Raw genomic sequence first — 21,765 nt, forward strand, 5'->3', positions numbered from 1 at the left:
TAAATGTACTGGAATAAGATTGAAGACTTGACATTTAAATTGCAAGGCTGAAATTTTAATGCATTTTTACATGCATGCTGCTATGGCTAGGTGGGCAGATGAAAGATAGGAATGAAGAAGTGAAGAAGTGTTCACCTTCTGATGACGGCTTGCAAAGGCAAAAAGAGAAATTTTTATTTAGAGGGATGTTGAGCATATCTTTATAAATGCACTTGCTTATTCAGGACAAAGACCTGGAAATCTCTGGATTTTGCTGAAACTGTTGGAAGATGTGTGCATATAAGTGATGCAGTAAAAAGAACTTTCCACTTGCAGCATGTTATACAGTTTTCTTACAGCCATAATGTTAGTTCTGATGGCCATGAAATTAATGGCAAAGTTTTCCTCAAAAGCTGAAGTTTCCCTTCAGCTTCCCTCCATCTGAAGGAGACCATCTTACACCTGCCAGTACCAACGTTTTGAGAAACTCCACCAAGGTGCCTCTGAAACTCTGTTTAGACTGAATGCTGAAACAGAATTGAAAACAATTTTCTCTACACAGTCGACATATTCCATTTGAACGGTTATGCAAATAATATATTATCTTCATCCAAAACTCACGGAACCATCTTGAAACTGTCTGGGGGCCAGGGAGGGGGATGGTGGTGTTGTTATTGTTGTTGTCATGTGGTGGTTTTTTGGGTCTTAACTAGCGTTACTGCCTTGTATAATTTCTTATATACTAGCATACAGAAAATAAGCCTGCTTTCCAATATGTCTTGTCTGACCATTTTTCAGGAAAGCGAGTTGTAAGCAGTAGATATCTTTCTAGGGATAAAAATGGTGCAAATACACTTCTGGATTTAGGGATCACAAGAAAAACCTCACGGCTCCAAGCCTGATCCTTCCACAAACACAGCAGAGTATAGAAAGAACAGCAACAATTGCAGTCCCCAGCCTAACAACGATGTGAATCATATAATACTATAGATGGACTTCTGCCAAGGCTCTAACCTATAAAACATAAAGTACTCTAAGAAAAACAAAAACTTACTGCCCTGATTCAGCTAGACAGTGATGACTGCAAACACACTTTACAACACGCATGACAAATAAGAGTAGAATTGAACAATAAATCTACCAGCATTTCATAATGCAGGACTTCTTCCTAACTAGAAATGCAATCTGTTATCTCACTAATTTTGATTCTGTCCCTTTCTATCTTCTTCATTTTAGTAGTGACTAGATCTGATTGAGAATTAGTTTGCTCCATTTAATCCTAATTCATGTGTGTCTATGACACTTCCTACCTTGCCCGCCATTCCTGGTGTGTACACCTATAATGCAATAATCTGTAGTTCATAAGGTTTTTATGACAGCAAGCCAGAGAAGGTGCTTTAACTGAGCCAAACTGTACTCGGCATCAACCTTAACATAAAAGGTGTCTTATTATCCACATCTCATTCTGAAACAGCAAATATCTGTCTCATGTAGAAGTTTGGACTGGACTAGGCTGCTGTGTGGTGCAGGCAGCTGCTTCCCTTTCGAGAGGCTCAGAAGCAGCTGGAGAAGTTTCAAGAGAGGATCAGGCACAGCACCAAACCATCATCTCAGCTGCCACTCTCTGCTGCTCCTCTGGGGAACTATGTCAGATGCTTGAAGCATCTCCTCCAGAGGCTTCTTACTAGGCAACTCAAGGGTGAAACTTTACCCCAATGCCCAGCAAATCTTTGCTTAGCAAGCAGTAAATTTGCACCTCTCCTGTATATTTGAACTGCTCCTGCAGAGTTTTGCATGGCAGTGGATGGCAGTGAAAGGCTACCATGTGAGATAGCATTCATTTGTACCACTTGATCGTGAAAGAAGAAACACATATATGTGTTAGTCTAGAAACAATACACAAGGGATATCGTAGACAGATTAATCTGGCGCCTTGGAGACAGAGTAATTCATTTGGATGAAAAGGGGATTCTCCCCAGTGACACAGAGAAAAATCTCCTTTTATCCTTTTCTTGGCAGAAGCATGAAACACAAGGAGAAGCTCTTCTCCATGGGAAAAGGGGAATGTTATTATCATTGCTGACACCACTTTGGTCAGAGATATTCAATTAGCCCCATTTCCAATTTTGTTTTTGGCCATAGGCTTCTGTGGGCACCTGGGCTTTGTGATTCAGTTCCCTAAATGTACTACAGGCACAACACCAACTTTTCTGTCTGCCTGTTCATAATATGAGGACCAGTGATGCCGTGGGCACTGGTAGAATGACCAGGACAGGATAATTTCAGCCTCTCCTGGGAGCTGGGATTGCAAGTCTTGCACAATTCATGCAAGTCGGTAACACAGACCAACAAGTTTTCCCTCTGTAAAGGTTAAGTAAGTTGGTGGTCACGGGATGTCACTGTACATGGTACAGCTTCAGCACTGTCAAACTCTGCCCTCCAAACTTCCTTTGGAAAATATATTATTGTAGGCAGAGTTAATTCCTTGTAACTGTCAAGAGGCTTTATTTTTTCTTCTCCCCTGTGATGAATTCCCTGATCACCAAAATAATCTGACAAGGAATAATTGTCAAAGAGGCAAATTCATACTCAGCTCTTTTGATGATTTGGCAGTTTTTGAATTTGCATAGATGGCAAGCAATGTTTTTTTTTTAATATACTGGACCTGAATATAATCAAATGTGCTTACAGTAAAATACCTCTTATCTGCATTTCAAGATAGAGAGAATTGTGGACAGATGTAGGTCAAGATTTCAGAGCAAGTCTCGCTGGATGTGTTGACTCTATTTTGAGGTGGGTAACTTGCCACTCCCTGAAGATATTTGGTTTTCAGAAAGAGTATAGGTCAGCTCTCTTAGAAAATGAGATTTCTATGAAGGTCTGTCCATTTGGTGCATCATTATGCACCACTTCATAAAATCTCAAGTAGACTCTTCTCTAACCGCTATTTCTGCTGTAAAGATGTGCAAAAGGGGCTATACTCATTTCTCATCAAGAACCCGAATCAACACTCCTGGAAAACTCCCATTAGCTTGAATGTGAATTGCCTTATGCCAGTATAAAGTTATAAATATGGAATAGCACCACTGGCATAGAACTGACACTACTGTAAAATATGAGGTATGATTACCTTGGCCTGTTTTATTCTGTGTGCTGCTTCAGTAATACAGATTCCAAGGCCCACCAAAGTTTGCAATAATCCCCTAATTTGCATCAGATGTCTATCCTCCATTCAATGGCTTTTTAATGTCCCTGTGATGCCGCAGGGCAGCGATACTGGGCATACAACTTTGGCAGGGGGCCACCTGAAGCATGGTGTTTCCTTTGCAGCATTTTATTAGCAAAAAGACTAGGTAATGGAAAGAATGTCCAAAGAGCTGTAAAAATAATAATAGCACTGAGATATTGATTTATAAGGAACTAGCTTTAGATTACAACAAGATAAGCAATACTTAAATTCAACAGCAAGTAAAAAAAGTATCTAAAATATTAATATAGAGGGAAATGTGAGACACAAGGAATAACAGACTGAATAGCAGGCTGGAGAACAGAACAAGGTGTATCATCAGCACAGGGAGTCCTAGAAGTGAGTACAACACATCAGCTTGATACCAGACCTTGGTGAAGGCGATTGATTATGTTAGTGTTTTGCTGGCAAGGAAAATCAGATAAGCAACTTGCCCAAACAAGAAGAACCAAGAAGAAAAGTCAAGACCAAGGCTGCAGTCTTCATTTCCACCAACTGTAATATTGCATTCATTGGAAAAGGAAATCATACTAAAAGATACTGGCTTGAGAATATTCCCCCGTAGAAAGTCTGTGTGTGCATGGCTAGAGACAGGAATACAGGCTGCAGAGATCCTGGAGGGAAGCGACATTGCTGCAACACCAGTGAAAGTGTGAAGACCAAAGGGGCAGCTAAACCAAAACACATTATGTCACTAAATCACATTTCTTTCTTGAAAGGGTGAAGATTAATCAAGACAAAACTAAAAGTGAGTCTTTGATAAAATGCTTAAGTGGCCACATCTGAACTGCAAATTATTTGCATCAACTAGCGGATGAAACAGTAGTTTTCCACTATGCTGCAGGAAATAGTGGCTTGCTAAATAACTCTTTTAACTTTTCTCTGGCACCTATTGATTATATCCAATAGAAATTAAGAGTAGAAGGCAATTAAGTTCAAAATTTAATGGTGTTCTGCTCCTGTTAATTTACTGCCTGACCTAATCAATACATTACACTGGATAACAATCTACTCCAGCAAGGCTTGGTTCCTCCAGAGTCCCTTCCACTAGAATTATAATAATGACAAACAACTAAATTTTAAGCAAAAAATACATAAAATAAAAAAATAACATATAAAATAATCAAAAATTTGATTATTCACTTTAGTGGTGAAAACAAGAGCTTAAAATTAAATTGACTTTTACAACACAGAGCTTGGACTTAGTAAAATATTGGATAAGCTACAACCTCAGCTTCACAGAACCCTCTGGAAATTGAAATCTCAAGCAAGTTTACACAAATCACATACACAGCAGTACAAAAAACCCACCCTTAATCTAGAGGGCAAAATTGAAGTGCGAAATTGAAGATCAATGGTAGTGAAACAATATTGTGCTGCAGTTGTTCTTTTTTGTACATAATAATTAAGGTCTCTAGGTGAATAAATACAGTATAGATTTATGTATAACAAGCTCTATCAAAACCTAGAAGTTCTGAGTTGATTTGCACTAGGATGCAGTTTTTTGGGGGGCTCTCCCCAAAAACTTTGGAAGCACTTTCAAAATAACTGAGACAATTTCCTAAAGAAAAGAGGGATGTGGCAGCATTTGTTACCTCTTTTTATTCTCAGAGGTGGCAGGTGAGGAGGTGCACTGACGTGGGGTGAGGAGCAGGTGAGCCTCCATCTCCCATCAACCTGCCTCACAGTTGCTCCCAGCTCCCACAGTGCCACATGACTTTGAGTGGTCTTGGGGACCACAGGGATGCTCCTTCAGCCCTGTCCTGCTGTTATAATCCCTGAAGAGAACAATCCGGGTGCAAATTGTGATGAGCAGTTTGGCAAGTGTCAAGCAATGCAGCATTTCTCTGGAGAGGTATCTCCTTCCAGGAGCAGAATCATCAAGTGAGTCTTTCTCCATGTGTGCCTATGTGCACATATGCGTGCCTATGTAACTGTCTGAATTCCATCACTTTTTTGCCAAAATTCAACATGTCAGCATAAAGTCAAAACAAAATCTGACGAGGTTTTCTGAAAATATCCTCCCCACTGATGGGCTGTATCCCTACCAGCATTCACTGCATAGCCAGCACACCATTAATCACTGTGAAATATTTTCATTTATTTTGACATTGAAGAGAAATTGGAAGGAAGAGTATGTTGGGATGGGAATGGAAAGCAGGCTGTAGGAATATGCCTTTTTACCTTAGGGTTTCCCCAGACTGAATGTAGAAGAGGACCCTGTGGGTCTTCCCCCTCTCTGCCCCCCATGCTACTTGTTTTTACCTCATCCTTCACAGATTCACTAACAGTGCTCTGAACAGTATACATCTTTAGTCTATCTAGTTACTGCACACTCTTTCAGGTTTCTAAGAAATAACAAAATTCCAAATGTCTGACGTTATTTAGTATCCAGTAATAACTAACACAGAAAGCCTGCTCCCACTCTGCAGTGTAACCTCTCTTCATTCTTGTGTTTCCCATAGCCCAGTTTTTCTTTTATTCACTACACAAAGCCTGTGCTCCTGCCCTTGCTGGATGCCTGCCTTGCTTTGCAGCACAGACTAGTAGACTGCGGTTCCTTGCTAGACTTCGGAGTGCAAGTGCAGCCCCCTTGGTCTCTGCAAAATTCCTGGCAAGAACCTCTCAACATCTGTGGTGCTGTTTTCTTAGTGAAAAAACAAACATGAATAATTATGTAACAAATCCAGGCACCTGTCATTTTTACCTGAAAAATGTGGTAGGAAATAGCAGGCTCTACATTCTTTAATGTATCCTAATGTGCCATGAAATGAGCAAATACAAGGGTAGACATAACCAAAAGATGTTGTGCAAGCAGGACACTACACTAACGTAGCTGATTCGTATTCTACAGAAAGCTACATTTAGGAAGACCTAATATTTCAGGAAAAGCTAGCAGAACAAATGCACGATCCATACGCTAAGCACAGGGATACTGCAGTAAGGCCTGCCCATAATTCTGCTCAAAACCTGTGGACTCAGCAGAGCCAGGTAGGGCTCTGACTGGCCCTTTTGCTTATTCTAAGATCTACCAGCACTGCTAATGTTCCTGGCTACACATTTCCTCCAGGTCCATGACTACTAGATAGTCTTATTTAGGAAGGGAAATAAAAAAGTAAGAACATCAGAATAAAAATGCAGCAAAATTCAGCAAAATGCAATTAGTACTTCCTATAATGGCATAAGTATCCACCAAAAAACCCAGAGCTGGCACTCACAATGATGGTGAAGATGCAGTGTAACAGGTCATTAGGATCCAGGTGGTCCTTACAGGATTTCTACTAATAATGCAGTGTCGAAATTGAAAGAGTGTATTCACCGCTTTGCATTTTTAGTAGCAGTCAGTAATAAAGACCTGTGTGTTATATTTGCGTCTTATTGCACACTACGTAAAGCAGAGCCTAGCAAATACTTTATGGCTAGCAATTTATTTGATTTAGGAATGTATTTTGTGTCCATGAAAAATCTGCTAGCGTAGTGTGCTGATTACATTTTGGTTATTTTAGAACTATTTGGTGAAAAAAATTAAAAAGGAGACAGTTTGTTTTCTGGCTACTGTGCTAACGTGTCAGGCATTCACTACTGAGAACTTATTAGCTAGGTTGAAATCCTTCAGGTTTATTTCTGTAACACTACGTCCTCACAGGTCATCATCTGTACAGATTAGACCTGAGACCTGGAGGTTGTTTAAAAACATTAATTTCTATTGTTATTTCTATTGGTTTGATAGTAATCCAATAATAAATGATTCTAATCCCCTTTTCAAATGCCAGACTATTTTTCTTTACAAATATAGACAGGAAAAAGACCCTAATTAAAGAAAGTTAAATCAGCAGGACAGAAGTTACTTACAGGTTTTAATATATAAAAGCATTCATGGGCAGTTTTTTTTTCCTACACTAAAAATGTTTATTTTAACAGTTAGGTGGTGATATTTTTGGCATTTCTGCCCCAGACTACCATATTGCATCATGTTCAGAGTCAGGGTAGCCTTTTCACGCTGCCTCTACTGACCTTTATACGGGACTGGCTTCTACGCCTCTGAAGACCAGGAAAAAGAAAATAATGTTTGGTTCAGGCTGCTCCTGGTACAAGTGGCAGAACAGCCTCATGATCTTCCTTGTGACTACCCAGAATCTGCTCAGTCAAAACAGGCTGAAGATGCAAATTGCCCACAGCTGCTCCCCACTGGCAGCTGTGGACCAGTCACCTCTAATGACAAGGTCCCAGCAAACCAGAGCTGGAGGTTCTCTCTCCTGTGGGACTCATGCCTAATCAGAACTACTGATTTTGGAAACTAGTTCAGAGCAGTGGGAAGCTGCCAACACTAACTTCCTAAAGGTTAATACTTACAACTACATTTTGGCTGATATTTTCAAACCTGCCTAGGGGGAATGGATGCCCAGTCTCCATTAATTTTAATGGGAACTGGGCAGGCACAGTTCTTATGAGGCTCTGACTATTTCAGCCTATTACTGCTGGTGACATAAGGTTTGATATTGCAGGAGGTTGATTACCTGCTGGGAGCACTGAAACTAGTGCAGCTCCTATATTTTGGCTTGAAAATTGAATATGCAAAATGTATGAAGAGTGTGGCTATGCTTACCATAAATAATTAGTTTTAAATTAAAGTGGTTCACATGGAGAGGGTCTAACCCAAAGCTCTTTACAAATGAGTATTCCAGATTATTTCAGAAATACACCAATTCAATACAATGCTTACTTGCAGGAGTTTTCACTAAAGGTCTTTGCATAAGGGTTGCCATATTTGAAGTGTAAGCTTCTAAGCTGGTTTGTCAATTTATTCCTTTTATTAGAAAATTGCATCAGTTTTTTGAAAGGTTTTCAGTGCCAGTAAACAGTAAAACACATATCTGGGTGGTATACAATTACATTTGAATTTTAGGAATTTCAAAACCTCCCCCATTCATTTTATATATCAAACCTGGCTATACACAATACTTTTAGACCACATCCATTGCAATCACAGATCACCTCTGATCACAGATTCCATCCTGCTGTGTGTTAATCAGCAAACTCAGCTGGGAAATCTTCAAACTCGAACTGATAAGTTTTGCTAGAATCCTCACTTGTGGGACACCAGCGGTCATTTTAACAATGCAAGCCAGGAAGAAACACTATAATTTACTTAATTTATGTTTGCAAATGCTGATTTCATAATGACCACGCAGAACTTAAAAGTACCGTTTCAGAAGAGTAGTAGAAATGTACTCTTCAATACTCCCTCAATTGTTGCTCATCCAGGGAAGTCCAGCACTGCCATCCCCAACAAATAGAATAGATTAAAAAAAATCTAAATCAATACTTACAATGGTGAATTAACTGGTTCCACTTCTAAAACTGATTTATCAGTGTTTTATTGCAAATAAATGGATAAAAAAAATATATCAATATTGGCCAACCGAACAATGAAAATTATTATATCAAATAAAGTCAAACTGTAACTAAAGACTTCAAAATGGATGAAACTTTTCGGTATACCTGCATGGCAATTTTTTCCTTCCTTTTTTAATTAAAAAATTCACAACATTGACAAAATATTTTTGTTTTCAAAAACGGCATTTAAAAAATCATCATACAGCCCCCCAGATTTCACCCTTTAGTTGGTAGGAAATGCAGCTGCCTGAAAACTAATGTGGTTTGTTTGTTATAAGTTTGGTGTGGGGTGGGTTTTTTGTTTGGTTGGTTGTTTTTTGGGGTGAGAAGGGGTGGTCAGATTGAATAAATTCTTGCTATATTAAAGACAAAGCATATATGCAGTTGGTTGTGTCTCTAACACACGAATAAATTCTTATGAGTCTCCTCTGCTGCTCTTTTTCTTGACTTTTTCAGTCTGCGGTACCTCTATTGTTCACCAGTATGCTGCAGTGTTATTTTCTCAAATAATACTAATTTCTTTGCCTTTTGGTATGGCAAAAGACATTGGAAGTCTACAAAACTAGCTGGCATCCCTACTGTGAAACTGTTGCCGACCTCCTCTAACAGTTAGTACTATTCTTCTAATTCCAACCTACATTTAATGATGGGGACTTTATATTGATTAAATCCTCCACTGTTCTCTTAGCCACTTTTTGTATTCCTGGTGCGTGCACACTGATGTGACACCAGATTCATGCTCCTTCAGCCTTCCCTTTGCTGCCCTGCAAGTCTTTCCTCTCAATAGAGGCTGCCTGCTGTCCTCAGCAGCCAAAGCCTTTCTCCACACCTGGGCCCCCAAGTTAATTCACCTCCTTTTTTGAAGCCGAGTGGCCAGAACTGCACATCCATCCCGGGAAAGGACCCATCACTGCGATATAGAGAAGCATTACACTTCTCCAGCTCTGCCGCAAATTCCTTGCCTGATTTCCCACCTGACATTCGAATGAACAAAATTCATCACAGCACACAAACATGAGGAATGAATAGCACCAATGCAACCATGAGGCTGGGCCTTTGCTACTGAGCTGAACCCCAGAGAAAACACAACCTGTCAAAAACTGTACAGATTTTCTCCTTTATTGCTTCATTCCTGTGGTCTGTGTTTCAAAGCAGTGATCACCCTCCTTTCCCCCATCCTGCTCAGAGCAAGAGGTATTTGTGTCCTGGGATAATGATCTCACTAATAGGATACAAGTGTTCATTACACTAATAAGCTTTTTCTATATTTTTCCTTTTTTTTTTTTTCCAGATTTATTTAACAGGTGCTCTCGTTTTAAAATGTGTTCATCTACTTAGCAATTTTCAAGAGGAGGAGATTTCCAAAGGAAATAGAGTTCATTTGATATTTGCATAACTATATTACATACAGCTGCATTTCATGGTATTTCATAGAGGGGTCTGAAGAAAAAGGAGAGGGCTTTTTGTAGTATTAAAACCAATAGAGAGATATGTTTTCTACTCTCATTTGAGTTAATGAGAGATTTGCCATTGTCCTCAGTTAGGACAGTGTCATCTGCTTCTCAATTTCATTTCTGAGTGATGGCTTACGCTGATGTTTCACCTTGCTGTTTGTGAGTTCTGGGCACATTAGGAAGATAAAAAAAATGTACTGACCATGTACACATCTTGAAAACTGTTGTATGCTTGCTGCCTAGGAACGGTAATCAAAAAGAAATGATTACACAAGACCACATATTAAAAACAATCCATCTCCCTGCAGAACAGGTTTTATGTACTAATGACACAGGGCAGAATATTTAAATTGTAAAGCACAGCTCTTTTCCACATTGCTGTCTTTTGCATGATAGCTTCAAAAGAGAAAGGCAGCACTTTTTGAATATTATTGAATTTTGCCATACTACATCAGCATTTGTGCTTGTTTAACCTTGAGCAGTTATTGTGGTAAACCGAATGGTCTATGGAAACACTTAACTCCCAAAGAGGAATAATGCTTTCTTTGAGATACTGGATTAGTAAACTCCTTTCTGACACCTACATATAGAGACCTGTTCCAAAATCTGCAGGCAATGTACAATGCTGAATGGCACACTTCCTCGGCACAAAGTCTAAGATTTGAAATAAATCCCTTGCTTGCAATGTACTTACTTGATTCCTAAATGTAAGGCAATTCTGCAATGTTAATGCGTGAAAATCACCCAGAACGGACTGTGGGCTGACAAACTGCTGAGGGCCTTGGGCCCTACAGTTACCGGGCTGTATTCTGAGAGGAGGAACTGGAAACATGTCTGTGATCAATTTTATGGATAATCAATTCTCTGAAATCAATTGAACACTTGTTGACTTGTCCGCCTCTAGTTGCAGTTGACAGATTAATTCATGTAGTTCAACACAACAGACAATCCTAGTGCTAAATTAATGACTCTTATTTGAACTGACTGCACCAATAAAAGGATTAACGAAGTGTATTCTTACAAAGATTTGGTTGTTGTTTCTTTAAAATTTCAGTGTGTAATAACTTCAGGTTCTCAACACTTAATTTAAAGAGAGCACACTATGTAGCAGCATTTTCCATTTTTACTTAATCATCCACTTCTTTTGTGTTCAAATCCTAATCCTACAAACCACATTCAAGCCTTGTGAACTAGCTCCATGTTTATAGATAGAAGGTAGCTTTGAAAGAAAAGAAAAAAAGACTTACAGCTCTGCAATACTCTGATCACGTATTTTCTATACTATATTAGAGACACCTGTAGACAAGCAGCATTTCACAGCCCTGCTGCACTGAAAATACAGCATCGGATGCAGAAAAGATGTGTGTCATGACTTTAGGTAGAATTAGCTATTTAGTAATCTGGTCCTTCCTGGCAGAGATAGATTATCATCTGAATTACTGCAAAGATTTGTGTAAGGGGATACAACACAGATGCTAACCTGACCTCAACGTTTCGCTAAGCTCCCCCTGGCCACTGATTAGATAAATGCTAGTCCTATATATTCCCTAAAGACTGTCACAAGCAAGGATTAATAGGTAGTTTACACTCTGCTTATTTTCCTAAACTCAACAAACTATATCCTCATTTGGCACAAACTAGCAGGTCTCTCTGGATTTCAAGAGCCAGTTTATGCCAGCTGAAAATCTGTCTCTGGATGTCAAACTGCTTTCTGAATGCGTTTGGAATATTGTACTTAGACTGTGCACTTGTGCTTTGTTGCAGATGACACAGATAAACCCAGTCTTTTGTTTAAAGACATGGTTCAAAGGTTTAAACCCTTTTATTCCTGAGACATCTCACATTCTGTATCACCTGGTGATATCACTCCATGCACATGTAGTAAATGGTAACAAGGCTCTTGCTGCTGCAACGCAGGGCAGCTACAGAACAGACTCCATACATTGCAGTAGCTGTGATGGATACAAATACATCAAAGACCTTACACACAAGATCCTTCTAGATATCCAGATTTTACTCTTCCGAGCTACTTCTATGTTTCCCACCAAGCAACATGACATGGTACTGCTCACCCCAGCTTTGTGATCTCCTCTTGGACACGCTTTTCCCATCTAGTTCCTAACATTTGGAAATCTCTCCCTCAGCACTGTTGGATGCCCACTTGTGAGAGGAGCCTCCCTCAGCATTGCTGAAGTTCCCCCCATTTGCCACCTCTAGATTTGCAGATAGGTCCCAGGAGGCTGCTGCCCCTCTTCTGGGGTAATCTGGGCTCACCGTGGTAGATTTACAAGAGGTCTTTGCGAAGAGCCTTTCTCCTGGCTGTTTTCTGTGCTTGACCAGGCAGCATGCCTTATCCTTATGTTACCTGAACTCACAGGGCTCACCTGTATGGTCCTGCTTGTGGCTTCACCCCTGTGAGGGAATTTACTTTAGGCTCTTTTTTCTCACCCAGTTTGAGTCTCTTTTTCCCTGCAGTGCCTGGCACACCGGTGTGGCCGGCTGCCCTCAGTGCCTGTGCTCCCTGCCTCCAAAACCCCTTACCAGGCTCTTTCCAGTCCTATGATTGACACTTAATGTTACCTATAAGAGGAGAAAATTCCTACTGTTTTTCCATTTAGCCTCTGGCGGGCTTATTGCAAGTATTTTAGAGAAAGGTTACTTTCCTCTGTATGGAGGTGAAGTAATTATATGTTCCTGTGTGTCTTTACACTGCTATGCGGCCGTGCCATTCTGTAATTTCACCATAAGGCTGCTGCTTGTGCACCTCGGTTGGCTGCAAGGGCTCTGCTCCCTCTGTGTCAGCACTGAAACCTGTCAGCTGGAGCTGGGAAAAATGACCACCCCTCACACAGATGGAGATAGTGACATGACTTATGGCTTTTTTCTCCTCTTAAGTAGAAAAAGAAAATGTTTTTTTCTGTGTAAATTGGGATTTAAGTGAGCCCTCTGCACTTCATCAGGGGTGGATTAGTCAGCTGTTTTATGGGCTTGATATTAAAAAGGGTGGGAGCTTTGCTACACAGGAAATCTCAATATCAATTGGAAAAGAAAGAAATATAAGGCATAGGTAGGGAGATAAATTATAGCTGAGATGAAGATGTACTCACATAAACCCACAGTCAGACGATCTCATTAGCTGCACCATCTTCACACCAGAAAGACATCATCATCTGTCTGCTTCTCCCTAATGCCTGGTGGATGTTTGCACGCGGCACAAACGATGCAGCCCTTGCTGAGAGATGGGGAAGCGCCTAACTCGGCAGCCCTTACTGTGGACTTTGGCTCAGGTTGGCTGCAAATTTGACCCTTGAATAACCTCCCCTGTTTCCTTAATCACTGGAAACATGGGTACACATCTGATCATCACCAGCTCCTTTGATGTACCGTCCATAGCAGGATGGCTCTACAGTATGTGCACAGATATTCGTGTATGCATACACACAAATATATACGTTTGTACATATATTTTCGCAGGAAGAAGCGTGGCCTCTCTGCTCTCTGCAGGCTGCTCACTGATGGGTTGGGTTTGGGAACTGTGCTCTGACACAAAAGTTCACCCACCAGCGGCAGGGTCAGGCACATCCCTCCCCTCTGCTCCATTCAGCCTCTGCCCTGCAGATTAGAAGGCAAACTGGTAATGAGAGCTCCTGTGCCCTGGTAAATGAACTAATTATTCTGCGTCATCACTGCCAGTTTTGCTTTTGCTCCTCCTGAAGTCAGCACCTCTCAGGATCTGAGCGCAATTTCAGGGTGGCCACAAGGACGTTTCAAGAAGATGTGTTTCTGGACAAATGCAAAGTCAGAAAATATTTCAGTACACAGTTAGGCTTCTCTCTCTCTCCCCTTTTTTAATAGTGTACATGATATGCTGTGAGTATTTTTTGAGCTTACTAAATGGGTGTTAGTGTGGAATGGATACATTTTTTTCCTCCTTAGAAATGAAGTAATCTGAATTCACCTAATCAAAAAAATACAAGTCTCTTGCTCAGTTCCCATGGTGCTACAGAAGGACAGGGCTATAGATTTTCCCAGGAGTGTGGAATAATTCACCAAGCCTGCTCGTTATTCATATAGACAGTGCATTAATAATATGGGACCCTGAGATCTCTTCTTATCTAGGCCGAAGCACAGCTAGAGGGATGAGAAGCTGACTCCTTGGATTTCAAAAACATTTTTCCCCCCTTTCTTCAAGAAATAAGAATTGATTGAAAGTATTTTCACAGGGTAGAAAAAAAAAAGGCTTTCTGGTGATACCACCTAAAGTACATATTAGATAAATAGAAAACTATTGGCTTTGTCACTGTGAACTGTTTTCTCTTGATGTAAGTGCTGATAGATACAGGATTCTATCTAACAAAGCATTTACTAAGCACCTGACCTCAAGTCAATAGGAGTCTTTCATTTCGTTCTACAGGGCTCCAATCCTGCACTCACTCTGAGGAGAGCCAGGAAGTTTCTGTATTTCCTGTGTATTTTTCGGTGTGTTTCTCTTAGCCAGTGCGAGCTGGGGTAGCACAGGTGCTGTGGGAGGATGCATGGGCTGAGCACCAGCTCAGGGACCCGCGAGGGGATGTGCTGCACCTCTGACTGCAGGAACACAGTGCTCCTGAATTATGAATGCTTACTCTACAGTGGGCGTCTTATCCATAATTTAAAAAAATAAAACAAATTACCTCATGCTAATAGCGTAGCTGCATTTACTGTCTGCCCAAGGAGTGACATAGCAGGTATGAGCTTTTCATTTGCAGGTCCTATGTGAGAGAAAGAAGGGCAAGCGCCAGCAAAGGGAACAAGTGCTAATTAATGCTGCCATCTTTCTGCTCCCACCGTTGCACATGGCAAAATAAGGATGTGCTGTACTAACCACCCAGCAGCATGACTGGAGAGTTGTGAGGTGCAGGGCCAGAGAGGCATTAACAATCACAGTGGTCTCAATGGTCATCAAGACTTGTGTTTAATTTGTTAATGCTGTCCTGATGAAGTCTGATGTAAATTCACAAGGCCACATGGTGGCTAGTGCTGGCTAATCCTCAAACTAATAGAAATCTGATGTATGCACATGCATGTTAATATTTCATATATCACGGAATTAATTGAAACTGGATGTGATCCAAAGCTAATCTGGGAGAAAGGGAAATACTGGATTAATTTAATTTTATTTTTCTCTATCATTGAGTGATTTCCCTTTTCCCTGATGCATGACTGGTATAAACTGGACAACAGCAGCCCATGGAGAGTTAAAACACTAGTCCTGCTGCCTGAGAGCTAATGCTTCAAATACTGTGTTGCAGACAACATGGAATTGGATCATCTCGGATCCCTGCAGAGGCCTTTCTTAAAGGAATAATTTAGAAGAAGAGGTACTGGACAGCATTTTAGTAGCACCTTCCTTTTTCTACATTGGTTCTGACCAGTGTTAAAACCAGCTCTTTTCCTAAAAGCACTGGCAACATGCACAACCTGCATGAAAGTCCCTTTGTGACTGATTTCAAAAGCCAGTGCAGGTGGTTTTCTGTTATTCCATACTCTGTGGTCTAACAAATTTCACAGATAATTGTGCAAGAAATATTGAGGTTGCCTCTGAAAGAATTTTAAAAAGACTGGAAGATTGAAGAGAAGGCAACACAAAAATTCAAGCATTAAAAAATGTGTGTCTGTGAGCATCATTAACCATAACACAGTAAACTTCAGTATAGATGAACAAATTATGTATTATTCAAAGGCCTTGAAAAACACAGAGACATAACCACCTACTGACTGTACAGAATGGTTCAATACCACTGTAAATGATATGGTACAAAGCACATTATTCACAGCATAAAAGTGACAGAATTAAAATTATAAGTATCTTTTATTCCTATTACATTTTTATAGCAATCATATGAAGTATTAGAACTGAGAGAATATTATCAGAGCTTTTCTGTTAATATTTACTCAGTAACCTCATGGGCTCACGTGGCCTCTGTTCCTACCTGCTTCACACAGGCTATTTGTGATGTATTTACTGATATTCTGAAAGGAACATGAGCAGCTGCTGCAAAGTGCAGTAGAAAGCAAAAGTGTGCATCCTTACAGGGAATGGGAAACTTCCAAATAGGAACGCAAGAGGCATTGCTCTAAAGGACATCACTGGGAACATCTCTCTTGGATAACCACAGTACCAGAAGAAGAATTCAGTTTATAAAGACAACGAAATGAAACCTCAACCCTCAGGAGAGATTGTACTGGCCATGTGTCAGCTAGCAAGGGGGCAAATCCCAGCTATTTGTGCTGACAGCTGAGTGCCCTCATAGGCCTACAGAGCCTATTGCAGGAGGAGGAAAATTCACGGGCTTCTGACACAAGGAAGACAAGCTGTTTGTGAGCATAGTGGAGAGGAAGGGTGTGAATCAGAAGCATGGCTAAGAAACCCTTGCAGAAATAGCCAGCACGTCGCACAACACATGCCTGCAGTAACACAAAAACAAGAGAGAGTAGGCCCATCAAAGTGTGAAGCTAGGGGGGTCTGCATGCCTGTCTGAGCTGCAAACTCAAGCCCTGTGCTGACCCTGGCCATCTCTGAAGTGTGTGGGCAGGATGGTAGGTCAGGGGCTTGCTCTGGTACCTTCAGATGGTGGATATACCTGGTGGGCATTGCTGCAGCATAGGGTAGGAACACTCAAAGCTGCACGGATCTCCTGGAGGCAGAGGGCTGGGGACTCCCCGGCCATGCTCGACACTTCTTTGCTCAAAATAAAGGGGCATTCTCAAGCTGCTGTAACACAAATGAAGTAAATCCATTTAGGACTTGCTCTGGAGAGGTATGAGGGGAAATGGAGAAAATAATAACAACCATGACAGAGAGCTGAACAGACTGCTGCCTGTGGTATGTGCTATGGCCAAGTGACATGCAAGATAAATTGTACAGAGTGAAGGGAGCATTGAAACCATCCTTCAAAAAAAGAAAAAAAGACCTTGAATCATGAAAGTAAATGTGCAACAGAAGAGGCAAAGAAACAGAAACTGGCATCTCTGTTTCATGACAAGATTTGGCTTTTGTTTTGCTCTCACTGTTGCTACTACATAATTCATTGGTGATTGAGGCAGGTTTTAGGACAGTGTCTGTTGAATAAGCAGCAAGGAATAACTTATAACTTCAGAAGCTGTCACAGCCTGGCCTCACCATACTTTTTTTAAGATGAGGCCCCAAAGAAAAAGTTTGCTGGAGTCGACAGGAAGCGATGCTTGGGAATACATGGCAACATCCTGCCCTTCACAGCACAAAACCCCCACATTCTCAGTCTGAATTTCAGCTCATTCAGGAGGAGGATTGCATAGGAGCATCCTATGTACAATGATGGTGTGCTGCCTATGATGAGAGCTCAGAGCAAGAGGACAAAAGGACTATTTATCACCCTGGATACTTATTAAAAAGGTTAAGATAACTCCTACGTATAATTGTATTCTCTCTTAAACAGAAAATAAATCTACCTCTCCATGCAGCCCAGTTGTGTCCTGGAGCAATGGCTGGTAGGAGTGGAAGGCAATGCAATCTCTCCTCTGTAACATGAACTCAAATTGTCAAAGCATCAGCCTTGATGAGGTGTTTTCTGATGAAACTGGACTGAGAAACACCAAAAGCTTGATTACAATCCCATTAACGCACAGTTTGGCCAATAGTATAAACAGAGCAGAGCTGAAGTTCAGCTTGTTTTATATGCACTACTAAACAGCCATCAGGTGGAGCTGGCTCGAGGCAATCATCAACCACAGATGGGAGTCAAACTGCTAATGTGGCATCTCCCAGCCCTTGTCACCTTTCAAAGGTGATCAGTCTGTTTGGCTGTGAGTATACTGCTGTACCTGAACATCCATGGACTTTTAAGTAATGGTTCCAAGCAAGCTTTCTTAATGATAGATTATGGCTCGAAATTGTATGCAGTATAAAACCCAGTGTGAGATTAAATGGTCTTAATTGTTTCAGTATGGTAGGTAAAGAAGGCAAAAAGTTGCAGATGACCTATTGAAATGTCCTCATGTACAAAAGAAATAACAAATCCCAAATCTTTGTGTGAACTAAGGTATTGACATTAATGGGACTCCTATGGGAAGTTTGGGAGTTTGCCTTAGCAAGAACAGAACCACTAAATAGGTCAAAGTTTTGACTTAAAACAGGTCAGTGTATCAAAAGTCACAAAGCAAATCTGGTATAAAACAAAGGCCATAAAAAATGCCCCTTCTGTTAATTTTTATGAGGAGTCACAAAGCAAAGTCTGGGATAAAAAAAAGGCCAAAGAAAATGTCCCTTCTGTTAATTTTTACGAGGAGCATATTGGGCTTTTGAACCATTCACCAGCCATCTACAAAAGAAGCTATGGGCTGACTACAACAACTAAACTTGAAAAGGGAAGACATTTCTTTGTAGTTCACATCTGCTGGCTTTGAAGTCACTGTGAGTCTTACCAGTGACTTCAATGGGACTAACTTTGCACTTTTATATTGGCCATTGTTTTATCCTTACTCCTTTCAAAATTCCAGACAATAACATTTCTTTTTATTGTAATCCTGACAGAGCAATTAGGCTCCAGTCCACACCTGCACCCAACTTTTTTTTCTTAGCACATCATTCTTTGAGCTCCTCTTCTCTGAAGAGAATTATAAGATCTGAATTAATGGTGTCTCTCTACACAATGTCTCTGTTTTTCATGACCTACTGAAGAATATTAAATTCTTTAAGGCTTCTACAGCCGATCTTTGGTTAAGACCATCTGTAGGTTTCACCTACAGCTTTATGAGTGTGCTTAACAGAAAATAAAGGCTAATTTTTTTCAGGATAATTAAGCAATAACGGAATGACAGAATGTGGATTAAAGCATAATCACTCACAGGTGCATTCATAGCTTGTTTTTAGTCATCAGTTCAGAAGCTGAATCGCATTCCCACTGTAACAAGCTATGAACTACTGCCTCATAATGTAAAAATTTGAAAGCATAATAATAAAACATTTTTCTTCTATCTTTAATAAATGAACCTGATACATACGCAGCACAAACACTTGCTGAGGAAACATGAGGTTCTCCTCCTCCAAGGCAAACCCAATCTCTCATCTTTTTATTGCAGAATGTGCAAGCCTTTGAGCTTTGTCTACATAATCCACAACACCCACAAGTACTCTGGCTACAACTGGACTGGCCCCTGCTCCTTTGCCAGTGCCTTTGCAGCATGCCATTGAGGAAAGTTGCCCAGAAGAATAAATTTTTCCCAGTGTTTGCTTGTACATCTTCCCCCTCTCACTTGCTCACAGGGAAGCTGAATGCCAAACAACAGACTCAAAGAGGAAACATTGGGTGCTTCCAAGAAATGCCACCACCCCTGGACATCCAGCCACAGTAAGGATGAGGAGAGCCCAGGACAGAACCCACCTCAACTCCAACCAAATAACCTCTGGCTCTTTGAAGGGTGGGGTGGTAGAAAATATGGCACAAGACATTTACCACAAAAAGCAGTGGGGAACTTTTATGAGATATTCTGTTTCACAAGGCTGCTGCACAGAGGAATTTTATAATATGGAGTGGCTTGTTTGGGAAGGGTAACTAACGGGATCAGTGCCACTTCCCATCTTCTTATGAGATTCACATTTTGCTAAGGACTTCCAAGCCATGGCTTCCTTCCCAATTACTGTGTAGTTTCACCCTGAAGTGCTGGCAGGGGAGCCCCAGAGAGAAACACACCCTGTGGAACTAGACCTGATAGGAAACCCAGACACAAATAACATGGTGGTTTTCCTTCATCAAATAAATGCCCATGACAAGAAACAATACCAGTGATTTCAAGAGACAAAGATGCATCTTTTAATCTTTTTATCAGGATTCATTTACTTGTATTTTTTTTTGCCACTGACTTTTGAAATGGCTAATCAAATCAAAATGAATCACCACTGTCCTTTGAAATATTTATGAATTAAAACTAATGTGGCAAATGGGGGACCCTGTGAAGTGACTCAAAGAAAATGTTGTCCTGTTATTTATTAAGAGCTTGATATTACCACAGAATCTGTTATACTTATCCTGTACTGAATGCTGTACTCTCATTTTTGTGAGTAAATCTGAATGTGACCCACGTGCAAAGATTAATGCACTAAAGTACCAGGCAACACGGTGTAAATGCATTCTTCTGGTTATAGACTTTTCTGTTTTGTTAAACAGAGAATACAACAAAGTTCCTACGCATAATCTATAGATTTAAAGCTATTTACTGGATGATACACAATCAGAGACATGTATACAGGAGGAGCTACTTGCCATCAACACAAGAAGGTCTGTTTCTTGTAGTCCCAGCCACTTTCCCAGGTAGACAGGAACATTTTACTGTTTGTGATCTTTCTTCAATTCGATTCTTATTACAGCATCTGTGTGCTGCTATAACTTCACACGTTCCTCCTTCTGGCAAAAAAAAAAAAAAAAAAGAAGAAAGAAAAAAAATGAAAAAGAGAACATTGACACTCTGATTAGGAAGAGCAGCAGTAGCTAGTCAAAGCACCCAGGCATGCTCCTGTCAGTACGTCTGTACAGGTGGGATTACAGCATCATTTCTCCCATTGCGTGTGCTCCTGACTAAGCCAGGTGCTGCTCTACTTCAGTTTTAATAGGAAATGCAAATAAAAGTCCCTGTACAGTAGATATAGTGTGCCCATCTTATATTAGAAGCTTCTCTGATGTCAGCAGAATTTTTAGCCTGAAAAATGACTGTGTCATGATCTGGCCCTGAAGAAATGTAGGTAACACACTGCAGCAAATGCGCAACAACTGTTGGCTGATTTTATTCTTGTAATATTGGAGACCTCTTCCTCCAAATATTCTCTTGCACAAGGGCGAGGACTAAGGGAATCCATCTAGAAATAAGCTTTTTCTCCAAATCTTTGATTCTATGCTAGTATTCAGCCCTTAGGGAGTGACAATCAGCCTCTTCAAATTACAGGGTGGTCCAGCAGCACTTACCTTTGCTAACCCACTCACTAAATTGGCAGTTTTAAGGGCAGGAATCCTTCCCTTTGTGTGCAAGACCACGAGGCTTAATTAGTCTTCTCCCTAATTTTCTTTATGAACACTTGCAATAGGTTGATTAGGTGGAGAACACAAAGGAGTGATCGACAGACAGACAGTGGCTTAGGGTTTATGAATACTTGGTGTTTGTGGCATATGTTATGTACAGAAACGAAGCATCAAGTGTATTATTCACCTTCACCTCAGCAATGCAGTGCAAGGAGATGAGACACCACAGTGGGCTAATGCAGTGCCCAAGTAATTTCTCACTTCCTCAGTTCAGATTCTATTTAGCTCATAATCACCGAGTATTTAACAGCACCAGTCTGTTCCCCACAGATATTTGGCTACTTTATGAAATTGCAGCATAAATTTGGCAGGATTTGCTTAAACTTAGTTCAAAACATTGTGTACAGCCTACTAAAGAGCAGGATGTGTAAGAAGGCTTGCTATTATAGAAAAGCATTATTACTTTATGCCACTATGAAATGCTAACTGTACATTGCTTTTATTATAGCATAAAAAGCACTATTCTTATCTTTGGTTTTCAGGCTTTTTGAAACAACTTTGGGAGCTTTTGAACACTATAGTAACCCTGCAGCCAGGTAGGAGAATAAGCAGTTTGGAGATGTTGATCCATGTCTGTCTGTGAACAGAGGGATTTTGG

At 40.6% G+C, this 21,765-nt stretch overlaps 1 protein-coding gene across 1 annotated transcript in view; it reads right to left on the reverse strand.

The window, feature by feature from the left end:
* TAFA1 (TAFA chemokine like family member 1) overlaps positions 1–21,765 on the reverse strand; it is a 215,770-nt gene that overhangs the window by 23,306 nt on the left and 170,699 nt on the right. The window contains exon 3 of the mRNA XM_082060013.1: positions 20,358–20,498. Within this exon, the coding sequence (XP_081916139.1) occupies positions 20,358–20,498 (141 nt within the window). The remainder of the gene's footprint in view (positions 1–20,357; positions 20,499–21,765) is intronic.

The sequence above is a fragment of the Streptopelia decaocto genome (assembly GCF_964273445.1).
Source record: "Streptopelia decaocto genome assembly, chromosome: 8".
NCBI lineage: Eukaryota > Metazoa > Chordata > Aves > Columbiformes > Columbidae > Streptopelia > Streptopelia decaocto.